At 40.3% G+C, this 16283-nt stretch overlaps 1 protein-coding gene across 2 annotated transcripts in view; it reads left to right on the top strand.

Moving 5' to 3' along the window:
* Window positions 1-5950: 5950 nt before the first annotated feature.
* The window catches only part of LOC126185014 (biogenesis of lysosome-related organelles complex 1 subunit 6-like), a 35216-nt gene continuing 24883 nt past the window's right edge, over window positions 5951-16283 (top strand). The window contains exons 1-4 of one of the 2 annotated variants that reach the window (XM_049927739.1): window positions 5951-6122; window positions 6194-6295; window positions 6541-6628; window positions 7000-7086. In XM_049927739.1, the coding sequence (XP_049783696.1) occupies window positions 6082-6122; window positions 6194-6295; window positions 6541-6628; window positions 7000-7086 (318 nt within the window). In that variant the 5' untranslated portion in view covers window positions 5951-6081. Of the gene's footprint in view, window positions 6123-6190; window positions 6296-6540; window positions 6629-6999; window positions 7087-16283 lie in introns of both variants that reach the window. The other variant, XM_049927738.1, reaches the window with a different exon arrangement.

Here is a 16283-nt window from a genome sequence, read left to right as displayed (position 1 = left end):
TTTTTACACTTGCTGGAGTTATGAAAATTGGCAATGGTGTGAAGACAGTCTACTCCTGTCATATGGCAGGAGTTAAAGGTAATACAAATTGCAAACATTTTGATTTAGATTGTTGTGAGATGCACAATGACTGAAAAATTGTTACATTAGACATCCAAACATCGCTAATCTGTCTGTGAAAGCAGGTTTCCACGCCTACTTGCCGTTACAAAAACAATATTTAAATGTAGAGTGAGAATGTAAAGCCATATAATGTACTACTAAACTATAATGTATGATGTAGATGGACACATAACATGTTAGTAAATAGTGGCGTATTGTTTATCGTAAATGTTCATCATTATTAAGTAAATAACATTTTTCAGATGCTAGAAAAATACCATGGTGCAGGATGTGCAATTAGTTATCATTACAGTGGCGGTAAGACCTACAACATGGCAGTTTGGTTCCCAACAGATATAGACATGCACAGGGCAATTCCATGCAAAGGCTGGATAATTTTCAAGAGATCCCACGTCTATGCGACGAATTTTGAAGGAGATGATACAACCACAATTAAACTTTAAAATATGTACAAGATAAAGAGCAGAAGTATACATGAACTCGACCGAAATTACTTGAAAGGGCGATTCAAAGAATTATTCCGAATCTGCCACATTCTTTAAGTAAACTGACTAAATGTGAGTCTCGAAAAGATCCAAATGAAAGAAGACTGAAGCAAGAAAAAGACCTGTGTAATAGACACAATAAGTAGTTGCAGATGATGTTGTTAAAAGCTTAGCAGGAGTTTGTGGAAACGTAGGCAGGATACTGTTATAAACGATTCATTATGTTTCTACGGGTAGTCAGTGAAAGGATTTCAAAGAAGTTCAGACTAGTGTAAAGTCTATCAGTTATAAACCCTTACACATTTCAGCTGAAAATAAGACAAATAAACCTATACAAAAGAAATTTCATAATTTGCTCTTACATATGCGGTTCTAGTTTTCACCAATTGGTTTTGCTGATTAAGAAACTATGGTAACAAAAAGCAATTTCCAACAACTTTATGCAAAACCTTGCCCCGCTACAATAATGTTTAAGCAACTACTTAAGCAAACGTTGTGTTCAGATTAAGCATTTTTCCTGCCTTCCCTTTGACCAGATGTACATTGCTCATCGAACCAGATATCTTATTACAGTATGTTGATAGTGATGAAATAATAATAATAATAATAATAATAATAATAAAATTAGATCCCAATTCCAACATCTTGATGAATATCAGATGGATCACATTGCTATCTCCTACGCCCACTACAGAATCATCCCAAACACTCAAGTGCAAAGAGGTGCAAACATTGGCTCGGACCACTACCTTACCCGAGTTAAAGTAAAATTCTCTCTGAAGAGAGTACAACATAAAAAACTGCATATCCAAAAGTTCGACACATTTAGAAATCAAGAAAAATAGATCCCAGAAGATTGGCAAAAAGAACCAACAATCAACTGGACTGACTTCTGTAGGAAAATAATCAGAAAAGCCAAAGTATTATTCCCACTTAAGAAAAAGGCAAAACATCCATGGTGGATTCCAACTGCGGCCAAGCCATCATCAGTCGCCGAATCGCCCTTCAAAAATACAACAGCAACAAATCGCTGGGAACCCTACAGCACTTCCTTGATATCTGCAAAGAGACAACCAGAACCACCAGGAAAAACTATACACAACTACCTCACTCACCAGCTCAAATCAGTTGAGCACATCAGAATTTACAAGTACAGAAATTTCTATAGAGCTTTCGCTAGTAGGATTAAAGATTACTCGCCACAAAACTTGGCCTTCAAGAAAAAAAGATGGGAAACTCGCACTCACCAATCAAGAAAACTGCAAAGATATGGCACACTACTTTTCCAACCTTCTTAATTGCCCTGAACCCTCCGAATGATTCCCACACACATCCCTAAGTCACACGAAACTTGACGCCGATCCTCCGACACAAGAAGAAATACGACACCACATCACAAAACTAAAAAACGGAAAGACATGAGGAGAAGATGGAATCACCGCAGAATTACTGAAAAATGTCGGAACATGATCATAACAGGAAACCGCACAGATTATTCAAGGCATACGGCGAAGCGAAAAACTCCCAGATGCCTAGAAATGCGCAGTCATCCACCTACTTCACAAAAAAAGGAGACAAGCCTGATGTGAACACATGAGGAATCTCCTTCCTTTCCGTTCCTTACAAAGTCCTCTCCGCTTACCTCTTGCAATGTGCACCAGAACAACTTGAGCCCCTAACAGGTGACTATCATGCAGGGTTCGGACCACACAGATCAGGCACCCAACAAATTTTCGACCTGAAGTCTACACTAAAAATTCGAGCTACACAAAATATCCCAACCATCTTTACATTTGTCGACTTCAAGAAAGCTTACAACTCCATCGACTGACAATACCTGTTTAATATACTAAAAGAAAACAATCGCGATCCAAAAACGCAACGAATTATCCAACAAACCCTACCAGACACAACTTCCAAAGTCAAATTCAATGGAGAAATCTCACAAACTTTTTCCATCAAGACTAGCGTCCAGCAGGGCGGTGGACTCTCCCCACTACTTTTCAACATCGTTTTAGACAATGTCATCAAACAATGCGAATAATAACTGAAAAATCGAAACATCTGGAGACCCATCAGGCTTGGAAAAGAAAAGGATAACTTTGAGGTCACATGCCTAAACCTTCGCTGGTGACCTCGCGATCATTTCTGCTGATGAACAAACAACTATCCAAAAAATGGTTCAAATGGCTCTGAGCACTATGGGACTCAACTGCTGTGGTCATAAGTCCCCTAGAACTTAGAACTACTTAAACCTAACTAACCTAAGGACAGCACACAACACCCAGCCATCACGAGGCAGAGAAAATTCCTGACCCCGCTGGGAATCGAACCCGGGAACCCGGGCGTGGGAAGCGAGAACGCTACCGCACGACCACGAGATGCGGGCCAAACAACTATCCATCAGATTGAAATCCTCAAAGAATGTGCTGAGAAAGTAGGACTGCAAATTTCTTTTTCTAAAACCGAATTCATGGCTACAAAAACAAAACAAAACACAAAATTTAATCACAAAATATGGCACAGTAAACAAGGTTAACAACTTCGAGTACTCAGGAGAAGTTATTGAGCCTACATGTACAGAAAGATTGGCACAAAAACCACAGGAACTCAAAATGTGGAAAGCATATGGGCAAGTTGCGAACATCTACAATAAAAAAAAAGTATAAACATCAACACAGAAGTTCGACATTACATGACTGTTATCAAACCTGAAACACACTAATTACAAAGGAAACCTCGAAAATATAAAAAAGACTGAAAGAAAAATCATCCGAAAAATCCAAGGCCCAAAACTCACAGACAAAGGCTACTGTCTACAATCGCACACAGACACAAATAAATATTTCAACATTGAAACCAATTTCCGCAAACGACGACTGAAATTCTACAGAAACATCATGAAACTAGGTGACAGCCGACTAACAAAGAAAATTTTGACTTACTTATAGAAAATGAAAACGACAACAGTCTGGATAAACAGGACCAACTTGACCTAAAAAATTCCAAAATCTTACCACAGACAGCGAAGATCGAAACGTCTTCAGACATAAGATCTACAGCTGGGAAATTTCATCAGAATACAAACCCAAGGTACCTTTGACTGTGTAAATCACAATACCCTTTTTGTAAATTAGAGTATTATAGTGTAACAGGAAATGCTGCAAAATTGTTCAAATCTTATATCTCTGGCAGGAAACAAAGGGTGTTGTTAGGAAAGAGACATGTATCAAGCTATCAGGCATCATCCAACTGTGAACTAATTACATGTGGGGTCCCACAAGGTTCCATTTTGGGGCCCTTACTTTTTCTTGTGTATATCAATTACCTTTCATCAGTAACATTACCAGATGCCAAGTTCGCTTTGTTTGCCGATGATACAAACATTGCAATAAATAGCAAATCAAGCATAGTCTTAGAAAGATCAGCTAATAAAATATTTGTGGACATTAATCACTGGTTCCTAGCCAATACTTTGTCACTAAACTTTGAAAAAAACACACTACATGCAGTTCAGAACTTGTAAGGGGTGTCCCACGAGTATATGTCTAACATACGATGACAAGAAGATAGAAGAACTGGACAGTGTTAAATTCTTGGGATTACAGCTTGATAATAAATTCAACTGGAAGGAGCACACCACAGAACTGCTGAAGCGTCTTAACAAATCTGTGTTTGCAATGCGAATTTTGTCAGACATAGGTGACATAAATATGAAAAAGCTGGCATACTGTACTTACTTTCATTCCATAATGTCATATGGGATTATTTTTTGGGGTAATTCGTCAAGCCAAGCTAAAGTTTTCTGGGCACAAAAACGTGCAGTAAGAGTTATATGTGGTGTGAACTCAAGAATATCCTGCAGAAGCCTGTTTAGGGAACTAGGGATACTAACTACTGCTTCCCAATATATTTATTCCTTAACGAAATTTGTCATTAAAAATATATCACTTTTTCAATCCAACAGCTCAATTCATGGAATCAATACTAGAAATAAGAATAATCTTCACAAGGATATAAAGTCACTTAGCCTTGTACAAAAAGGTGTGCATTATTCAGGAACACACATTTTCAATAACTTGCCAGCAGCCATAAATAGCTTAATAACCAATGAAATTCAGTTTAAGAGAAGCCTAAAGGATTTATTGGTGGCCAACTCCTTCTACTCCATTGATGAATTTCTCAGTAAAACCAACTGATTTGTATATATATATATAAGAACAATATAACTTATGGTAGTTGTATTACATGTGTATTACCTCACAAATAAATAAAAAATCTTTTTTATTTTAAATTCAGTGCATTAGTATTTGTAAAATGACTTTCATATAGTGTTCATTAAAAAATGACGATCATTCCATTTGGGACCTGTGGAATGGTACATTAGCTTATTTGTTTTAGTTGTAAATATTTGTCATGTATTGTTGTTTTTCTGACATGTTGCACATCCTGGAGGACCTCCTCACTACAGATCAATTGCAATGAAAGTAAATCTAATCTAATCTAATCTAGCAGAAAGCGGTCAGATGAACGTCGAGCTAAGCATAGCGAGATGATGAAACAATTCTGGAAGAACAATAAAAATAACAACCAAGGTTATAATTTGCTGTATGTAATCCTCTATGGGTCTAAACAATATAAATAAATAAATAATAAAATTCGTATGACTTAAGCGACTGTATAACAACATTACAAACCGCTTGGTGCATGTTACAGTTAATACATAATAGCAAGCTTCCATCTTCTACATTTTTTCTGGAAGGAAAAATTGTTTTTAATGTGCTGCAATTACGTACATGCTACCCTATACTTGACAGTTGTACAACGTTTTATTTTCGTATACGATAATTATCGTCATTTCTTAAAATTCCATATTCGGTTATTTCAATGGAAAAATTATAACAGGTTCTTTCATGTGTCAAGCCTAGCATTGTGCTCATCTCCGTGCATATGACATGTCCTGCTGTATACTTGACTTCTGCACATGTACCTTTTTCGTGTTAAGTAACCTTCGAGTCTTGTTACAATTCCATTTGATACTACGTAAATGGGAAGATATCAGTGAATCGTTCTCATGCGTATTTGTTACACGTGTAAATGCATATATTAGAGAATAAAACTGCTTTGTTTTTAAAGTGCAACGAAACGTTCATTCTGGAAGTCCGGCCGTCTATTTGACAGCTGCGCGTCGGTTGTCATACTGATTGTTCCGGCTTGTGCAAAATTGGCTATGAGTGTGGAATGTTATGATGTACCGTTCCGTCAACTAGTAATCGTTCACATGTAGCACGTCAAGCGAGCGTATATCGAAGATTTCTGTCGATATCAACAAGAACAGTATTTTTTTTTGTGAAATTCTTTGGACAGTGGAGCTAATGAAGTTTGTAAGCTGAGTTTGTAATGTGGTAGTTTTTGTTGTGAAATGGTAGGGGTGTGTTTACGGTTTGCCAGAGGTTGGAAGTGACGTTTGAGTATGTCGCATGATGAAAATGTTTCAGCATCTGTTGTCGAGAGGTCTGTTAGTAATTTGAAGGCTTACTGGGTTTCTGAAGGGTATGGGTAATAATGAATTGTACTTTCAGCAGGCACATTGTAGATGATGATGGAATTAACAAGCTTACAGTGGGACTGTTGTCTTTGTACGAATCGGATCTTGTGAAAGCGAAAGGGCAACTCGATGAGTTAACGTGAGTTTCATTTATAGAATAATTAGTTCAGTTGTGTGTTTATATAATAGAATGAAGTTATTAGTTATTTAAATACAGTATAATCCACTTATTTGTATAACAGTTAACTTGTTATAAGCACCATTGTTTCATACCTGCTAGGCGTCAATAGGCGGTAGACAAGTCTTGTAAGATGTTCACTGCCAACTATTCATTTAACTTCTTATTTTGTAACTCATCGTTTTACAAATTTCTCATTATTTCAGAAAAAAACAGATGTCCGTTATCACTCAACTGCAGGACGAAAATGAAAAGCTAAATAAAATGCAGTGCACGAACGATCTGCAAGAAATGGTAATAATAATAAATGTGCTAATGTATTTTTTACTTGCAACGCATGACTCCTCAGTTCATTAGTTTGATAACATAGATTGCAATTCACTGTTACAAAGAAAATGGTAACCGCTAAGAGTTTCCCCATTCCATAACATTAAGAAGAGACAGTAATATTTTCCATCTTGAAAGACCTGTCAATAATTGTGCTACTAGTTGTTAGAAATTGAACTGTTAACAACTGCTGTGAATAAGGCATTAGACCTACCTATTTTGTCTTTGACTAGTTTCTTTAATTTTTGTATGTGTGATGCTAAATGAATTGAACTGTTACATGTAGACGTTTTCCCAATCTTATTATTGTAACATTTGTGATTTCTTTCAATTGACAGTGCACCATGGTGAAACAGTATCATACAAAGCTTACTACGATTAAAAAGGATATGTCGCAATTACATGAAAGGAGCTTGAAACTTAAAGTGAGTATAAACTTCAGTTTACCTATTTAGTTATTTCATACTACCATTATTTTACTGTTCACACTTTGGACCGTATTCTGTGGTGTAATTTGTGTGTTCAGAAGTTTCATAATGTCTGAAAAAATTGAATGACACACACATACATCAAGATTGTGTAAGAATGTCTTAGCTAAAGTGGCATTGTTCATTGGGCTGAGTTAGATGCTTTACTGAACACTGTGACAACATGTGACAGGGGGTTTGTTGTTAAATGTTGTAATAGAATGTTACTGTCCAGATCCTAGTTCTCCATAAATAGCAACTTTTAAGTCAGAAGGAAATCTTCAGTGTACTTTACTGAACTGGGAGGCGGCACTGAACTGTCTTAACTGATAAATTGTAATTGTGCGAATGTCTGTGGTACATCGTTTTTGTGCCTGTTGGCAGAAGAATTTCCATGTCTGCCAGTACATGGTGGAAGGAATGTAGTCCACAGTTTACAGCTGGCAGCTGTAGACACTCGGAGGATGAGTATGATACACAGGTAGAAGTGCCGCTGAAGCAGAAAATGATCTGTTTGTGAGCGACATCTGGAGGCTGCTGCTAGGAACTGAGAGGTGTCGGGTGAGCAGTAATGCCTACGTGGCGGCAACCTCTCACAGTATCTGTTGCTGTTAAGTGGAGTACATACCAATGTTAAATACAGCACAGTGTTGCAGAGGCACCAGTCATAATTTTGTTTAAGCAACCATGTGTTAGTGGTGCCATTTAAGAACAGTCACTGCTAAGATTTGAAGCCAGATTACAATCATAGAACTAGGGATTTTAACTTGTGAATGTTAAAGGGTCCACTAACTATCAAAGTACAGAAATGATAAGAACTTGTGAAATCAATAATTCCTTGTACTACTCAAACTCCAAGTCAGTTTGAGAAGAGCAGGGTTGAAATCCCATTTACAGCCATCCAAAATTACATTTATCACAGGTTCCCTTAATAGATTAAGATAAATGCCAGGATGGCCTCTTCGAGGAGGACATAGGCAATTACCTTTCACACCCTTATCCTGTTTGAGCAGGTGCTCTGTCACCCTTGAACTTTTCATTGATTACAAATGCAGGGATGGTTCCATTGAAGGGGCATGGCCAATCTATATCTTCCATCCTTCCCCAATCCAGATTTATGGTCCAACTCTAAGGACCTCATTGTCAGCAAAACATTACTCTGCTCTTCCTTCCTTTAAGAGAGAGAGAGAGAGAGAGAGAGAGAGAGAGAGAGAGAGAGTGTGTGTGTGTGTGTGTGTGTGTGTGTGTGTGTGTGTGTGTGTGTGTGTGTTTAAGGAACAACTGGATAATAGTGTCTGTCACCTGTGCTGCTCCACAGAATACTGGGATTGAGAATTTGTTACCAGGTAGCCAGTCGCACTCATTTTCGCCAGTGAACAGTTACATATGTCAGATACATAATTTTGGGTGTCAATGGCCTTGTTCTTTCATTATACAGGCATCAATTTGTTCTTTCTGAAATTGGTTTTGTGTTAATGTGAAATTTTTCCTTATTATCTTCGAGAATTATTAATGCTACTCATCCCATATTTTGAGTTGTTAAAGAATGAAAGGTAATTTCATGAAATGATATCAACCTGAAATAGCAGGACAGACAGTGCTAATGGAGGCAGCAATTGGCTTGGTTGGTGCTCTTTACCTTCCTAAAAAGTTACATTGTTGGGCATTCCTAAAAAGTTGATGATACCCATAAAAAATCTTAACTGATACCATGAGTTGCAGTCAAGTGAAGTGAGATGATAAAGTTCACGTACTATCCCCTTAACATTGCCTGCCTCACCCTTGGGACTCACAACTCGAAGTATGCGTATGGGCAACGTGGGACACTGAGCCATTGCAGTATTTCTTCTCTTCTTGTCTCATAATTTTATTCAATATGTTTTCACTTCAATAAATGCTGTATTTGATGTTGAATTGACCATATCTCTGGTGTCTGCATTGGGTTACTCACTTGTACCCTTTTTTTTTTATTGAAACCTACATCTTTTCAGTTTATTTACAAAAGATCCCCATTACAGTTTGACCTCCACTTTAATTTCAAACTTTTTCATCAGTATGGACTGTGCAAAAAGGTCACACAATACCTAGTATGGTTGCCAGTCTATGCAGAGGGTTATTACATATCTGTACGGTGGTAGCCCATTGACTACGCAGAGAATGCACTGTTGGTGTGTGCATTCTTTTTGCCCCATAAAGGCTGAGTAGTAGTTGAATCATGCTTGTGGCTGTATGGCTCCAGTAGTCTCATCAGAGTGATTGACTCACTTTTAACACGGTAGGATACAACTCTAATGTGTTTCCTTTGTTAAGTACAAATTGAGATGAAAACAAACCTGTCAGACAAGGAGAGATACATGTACCTCACTTACAGGCTGTACCAGGAATTATGGTGAATCATTCTTAAATATCAAACAATTATGTTCAAAAAGAAAGATGATGAGACTTACCAAACAAAAGCTCTGGCAGGTCGATAGACACACAAACAAACACAAACATACACACAAAATCTAGCTTTCGCAACCAACGGTTGCCTCGTCAGGAAAGAGGGAAGGAGAAGGAAAGACAAAAGGATATGGGTTTTAAGGGAGAGGGTAAGGAGTCATTCCAATCCCGGGAGCGGAAAGACTTACCTTAGGGGGGAAAAAAGGACAGGTATACACTCGCGCACACACACACATACCCATCCACACATACAAGACACAAGCAGAAATGTCTGCTTGTGTCTTGTATGTGTGGATGGATATGTGTGTGTGTGCAAGTGTATACCTGTCCTTTTTTCCCCCTAAGGTAAGTCTTTCCGCTCCCGGGATTGGAATGACTCCTTACCCTCTCCCTTAAAACCCATATCCTTTTGTCTTTCCTTCTCCTTCCCTCTTTCCTGATGAGGCAACCGTTGGTTGCGAAAGCTAGATTTTGTGTGTATGTTTGTGTTTGTTTGTGTGTCTATCGACCTGCCAGAGCTTTTGTTTGGTAAGTCTCATCATCTTTCTTTTTAAATATATTTTCCCACGTGGAATGTTTCCCTCTGTTATAAACAATTATGTTCTATAGAGGAAATTGGAGACAAGTACGGTGAAGTTACCTTGATTGTAAAAATGCAGTACTGCATCCCTGTTTAAATTATCTCTCACAGGAACTGAATATGGTCAGGGGTATAAACTTCCACAGAGACCTTATACTGCAAACCAATGAGAAATTACATACTAATTTGGAACCATAAGAGCCTGAAGATAATGAAGTAGACACTGCTGGAGCATTTATTTTGGGTTTTGAGTGGGTTATTACAGGATAATATTGTGCTTTAGTGGTGCGATGTAAAACCCTGTGTGTCACCACTTGTCAGATACTTCAGCTATATGAAATTTAGATCGTTATCTAGGGTTAAAAATACACCCTTCTGTGGTGATTGCAGACCGACCACACGTGGGTATGTTCCCTGTGTACAACCACCGTGCTACACTAATTGCAGGGAGGATCTCACCCCGAATCACCAATCTGTCACATCCCAAGAAGAGAACATAAGATCCAAGAGTTCAAGAATTTTGATCGTTTAACATACCAAGAAGCCAGCAACAATTACAATCACATTTTCCTTGTCCAACTGACAGTGCTCCCTGCTGCCATTGGATAAGCAGCTGCCAGCAGCAAGTCGTATACTCCTAGCTTACTTATTTGTTACATAGTTTATTTCTTAATTTCTTTGCGTGTTTTTGGGTACTTGCATTGTTTAATTCATAAATTTCGGGCGTATTATAGTATTTGAGAGTTGTAGCATCGCGTTTTAGTACCTGAGGTGTAATTTCGAGTTTTAGTTACTGTAATCGTAAATTCAGGCAGATTGTAGCGTAGTCGTTAGGCATTTGTACAGGTTAGTTCATACATTCTTTGTGTGTTTCCCTTGCATTATCTAGGCACGGACTCGTGTTTCAGTAACTGTTGTTCAACATCAGTTAGAATGGTCAGGGACTGTGAGTACTGTGTTCGGCTGAGGGCTTAGTTATCATCCCTTCGCTCACAGCTGCAGGCGGCACTGACTTCGGTCACGAAGCTTGAGGCTGTTGCCAAAGGGCACCCCCCTCGTCCCGTCTGTCCCAAGATCACTCTCCCGCTGTGGTTGCCCCGGTTGCTGCCCGCAGTGGGGCTGAGTCCTCGCCTGTGGTTGATTGGGAGGTCATTCCAAGGTGTGGCAGGCAGCGAAAGACGTCCCCGGAGGCTGATTAGAAAGCCTCCCAGGTGCGTCTGACAAACAGGTTTCAGGTGCTGTCTCTGGCTGAGCCAGATGCAGCAGCCTGCCCTGTTTCAGAGGATGATTCTCAGCCTTCAAGGTCCGGGCAATCGCAGAGGGTGGGCTTATTGGTAGTTGGGAGCTCCAATGTTAGGTGCATATTGGGGCCCCTTAGGGATATGGTGGCTAAGGAGGGGAAGAAATCCAGTGTGCATTCCGGGTGGAGACATTCCTGATGTGGAAAGGGTCCTTCCGGATGCCATGAAGAGCACAGTGTGCAGCCAGCTGCAGGTGGTGGCACGTGTCGGCACTAATGACGTGTGTCGCTTTGGATCTGAGGAAATTCTTTCTGGATTCCAGCGGCTATCTGATTTGGTGAAGGCTGCCGGTCTTGCTTACGAGATGAAGGCAGAGCTCACCATCTGCAGCATCGTTGACAGAACCGACTGCGGACCTTTGGTGCAGAGCCGGGTGGAGGGTCTTGAGTCAGAGGCTCAGACGGTTTTGCAACCGTGTTGGCTGCAGACTCCTTGACTTGCGCCATAGTGTGGTGGGGTTTCGGGTTCCGCTGAATAGGTCAGGAGTTCACTACACTCAGCTGGCGGCTACATGGGTTGCGGAGGCTGTGTGACGTGGACTGGGTGGTTTTTTAAGTTAGAAGGCCTCGGGGAAAGTACGGGGTGGGCTGCGACCTCAAAGGGTGCATGGCAAATACAGGACGTGCTTGGATCAAGGAACAGTCGGAATTGTAGTTGTAAATTGTTGCAGTTGTGCTGGGAAAGCCCCTGAGCTTCAAGTGCTAAGAAAGAACAGAAGCTGAAATTGTTATAGGTACAGAAAGCTGGTTAAAGTCTGAAATAAGTTCTGCAGAAATTTTTACAAAGTCTCAGACGGTGTTCAGGAAAGATACATTAGGCAGAATTGGTGGTGGAGTGTTTGTGTCTGTCAGTAGTGGTTTATCTTGTAGTGAAGTTGAAGTAGATACTCCGTGTGAATTGGTATGGGTGGAGGTTATACTTAACAGCTGAACTAAGTTAATAATTGGCTGCTCCTACCGACCCCCAGACTTCGATGATATAGTTGCTGAACAGTTCAGAGAAAATTTGAGTCTCGTAACAAATAAATACCCTACTCATATGGTTATAGTTGGTGGGACTTCAACCTTCCCTCAATATGTTGGCAAAAATACTTGTTCAAAACCGGTGGTAGGCAGAAAACATCTTCAGAGATTGTCCTAAACGCTTTCTCCGAAAATTATTTCGAGCAGTTAGTCCACGAACCCTCACGGATTGTAAATGGTTGCGAAAACACACTTAACCTCTTAGCCACAAACAATCCAGAACTAATAGAGAGCATCATGACTGATACAGGGATTAGTGATCACAAGGTCATTGTAGCTAGGCTCAATACCGTTTCTTCCAAATCCACCAGAAACAAACGCAAAATAATTTTATTTAAAAAAGCAGATAAAGTGTCACTAGAAGCCTTCCTAAGAGACACTCCATTCCTTCCGAACTGACTACGCAAATGTAGACGAGATGTGGCTCAAATTCAAAGATATAGTAGCAACAGCAATTGAGAGATTCATACCTCATAAATTGGTAAGAGATGGAACTGATAACCCATGGCACACAAAACAGGTCCGAACGCTGTCGCAGAGGCAACGGAAAAAGCGTGCGAAGTTCAGAAGTACGCGAAATCCTGAAGATTGGCTAAAATTTACAGACACGCGAAATTTGGCACGGACTTCAATGCGAGGTGCCTTTAATAGGTTCCACAACGAAACATTGTCTTGAAATTTGGTAGAAAATCCGAAGAAATTCTGGTCATATGTTAAGTACACAAGCAGCAAGACGCAGTCAATACCTTTGCTGCTCAGTGCCGATGGGACTGTTACCAACGACTGTGCCGCTAAAGCGGAGTTATTGAATGCAGTTTTCCGAAATTCCTTCGCCAGGGAAGATGAATGGAATATTCCAGAATTTGAAACGCGAACAGCTGCTAGCATGAGTTTCTTAGAAGTAGATACCTTAGGGGTTGCGAAGCAACTCAAATTGCTTGATACGGGCATGTCTTCAGGTCCAGATTGTATACCGATTAGGTTCCTTTCAGATTACGCTGATACAATAGCTCCCTACTTAGCAATCATATACAACCGCTCGCTCACCGATAGATCTGTACCTGCAAATTGGAAAATTGGGCAGGTCGCACCAGTGTTTAAGAAGGGTAGTAGGAGTAATCCATCGAACTATAGCCCTAAATCATTGACGTCGGTTTGCAGTAGGGTTTTGGAGCATATACTGTATTCAAACATTATGAATCACCTCGAAGGGAATGATCTATTGATACGTAATCAGCATGGTTTCAGAAAACATCGTTCTTGTGCACGCAGCTAGCTCTTTATTCGCACGAAGTAATGGCCGCTATGGACAGGGGATCTCAAGTTGATTCCGTATTTCTAGATTTCCAGAAAGATTTTGACGCCGTTCCTCGCAAGCGACTTCTAATAAAGCTGCGGGCCTATGGAGTATCGTCTCAGTTGTGCGACTGGATTCGTGATTTCCTGTCAGGAAGGTTGCAGTTCGTAGTAATAGACGGCAAATCGTCAAGTAAAACTGAAGTGATATCAGGTGTCCCCCAGGGAAGCGTCCTGGGACCTCTGCTGTTACTGATCTATATAAATGACCTGGCTGACAATCTGAGCAGTTCTCTTAGGTTGTTCGCAGATGATGCTGTAATTTACCGTCTAGTAAGGTCATCCGAAGACCAGTATCAGTTGCAAAGAGATTTAGAAAAGATTGCTGTATGGTGTGGCAGGTGGCAATTGACGCTAAATAACGAAAAGTGTGAGGTGATCCACATGAGTTCCAAAAGAAATCCGTTGGAATTCGATTACTCGATAAATAGTACAATTCTCAAGGCTGTCAATTCAACTAAGTACCTGGGTGTAAAAATCACAAACAACTTCAGTTGGAAAGACACATAGAAAATATTGTGGGGAAGGCGAGCCAAAGGTTGCATTTCATTGGCAGGACACTTAGAGTATGCAACAAGTCCACTAAAGAGACAGCTTACACTACACTCGTTCGTCCTCTGTTAGAATATTGCTGCGCGGTGTGGGATCCTTACCAGGAGGGATTGATGGAGGACATCGAAAGGGTGCAAAAAAGGGCAGCTCGTTTTGTATTATCACGTAATAGGGGAGAGAGTGTGGCAGATATGATACGCGAGTTGGGATGGAAGTCATTAAAGCAAAGACGTTTTTCATCGCGGCGAGATCTATTTACGAAATTTCAGTCACCAACTTTCTCTTCCGAATGCGAAAATATTTTGTTGAGCCCAACCTACATAGGTAGGAATGATCATAAAAATAAAATACGAGAAATCAGATCTCGGACAGAAAGGTTTAGGTGTTCGTTTTTCCCCACGCGCTGTTCGGGAGTGGAATGGTAGGGAGATAGTATGATTGTGGTTCGATGAACCCTCTGCCAAGCACTTAAATGTGAATTGCAGAGTAATCATGTAGATGCAAGCTGCTTCCGAAAAGTAATTCGTCCCTCATTTTCCCACATAAATGAATATTCCCTCTGCCTTGTTACCAACTTCTAGCAGGTGCCTCAGCTACCTCCACTCATATGAGAAAGACCTCAGCCTGGCTGATCTACTGTAGCAGGGGCTGCTTCCTCCTGGCCCTTCTACCCAATGCCAATCCATAACAACCTGTAAAAATTTGAAAATGGTAAAGGGGTTAATTTTTCACCAGGAATTAACACTGCAGATTGATGACAGCTACCCTAAAACTTGGAGAAACGGTGGTTCCATTTTGTGTGTGATGTACGTTGAGGACTTGCTTTAAAGTGGATTTAATTCCTGAGAAAGTAAAAATCCCAGTCTATGGTTGTGATGTGAAGTCATACTTTCCACTCCTAATACAGTGCTTTAACCCTTTGCACTCAGTAATGCAGACACAGGTTGACTCCATCTGCTCCTCTTTAGATTATTGCCGCCTGTGCGGCAAGTGTGCCACAGAGAATTACGCGAGTCTCTTTGTGAAAGCAATGAGAACACAGAGTGCACTTTCATTCAAATATATATGCATAAGCATTACGGCACAGAACTTTTCATTGCATGATATTTTTTGAAACTCTTCAGGGTGGACTATTTCCATTGTCACTTCATTTGAATCGTTGACAAATAAATCATTGTTACTCATTTTCACTTAGATATTCCTCTAAAAGCTCTACAATCTCATCCTCAGAAAGGACTGTGCATGAAGAATTAGCCATTTCACATCTACTAACTTGATTGTAATAATTACAACTTTTTCTCTCAACAGAACTGCTACCGTTAGACACTGGGTTAACACAGGCTAGATGGCAGCACTGACTCCTGCTAGTCAGATTTGAGTGTGGAGCATTCGAGAGCTATGAAGAATCGTGTTGAATGAAACTCAACATCGGAAGGGAAAAACAAAATTAATTGTCGAGGATTGAGATAATACTCTCCTGATCTGCAGAGTCTGTTCCCTAAATGAGGAACATAAAATCCTGATACTTCAGGTGTCTCTAGTGACTAGATATCACAGCGGAAGCATTGACAGTACATATAGGAACAAATGTAGAGTCCACCCTTTTCTTTAATGTCTATCTCTCCCCCCTCCCCCAGCGGGTCCACAACTCTTTCGTGGATACATGCATGACGAGCATGGGACCCCGAGCTAGTACGGCTCTCATTCCTTTCTGGGCTGCATACCTTCCTTTTCTACATTCTTCCCCCCGTCCCCTGCCTCTTCACTTCCCCCTCTCCCTCTTTGGGAGTATGTTTCGTACCTGCGTCTGGAGACAAATGCTTGTAACTATAAGACACATTGGTCATCCCATGATGACCTTTGTGACAGTGATCACTTCCCAGTGACACTATCGTTCCTCTG

The sequence above is a fragment of the Schistocerca cancellata genome, chromosome 4 (genome assembly GCF_023864275.1).
Source record: "Schistocerca cancellata isolate TAMUIC-IGC-003103 chromosome 4, iqSchCanc2.1, whole genome shotgun sequence".
In the NCBI taxonomy this organism is placed as follows: Eukaryota; Metazoa; Arthropoda; class Insecta; order Orthoptera; family Acrididae; genus Schistocerca; species Schistocerca cancellata.
Note: the sequence above shows the minus strand (reverse complement) of the source record. Positions and strands in the feature narration are given on the sequence as shown.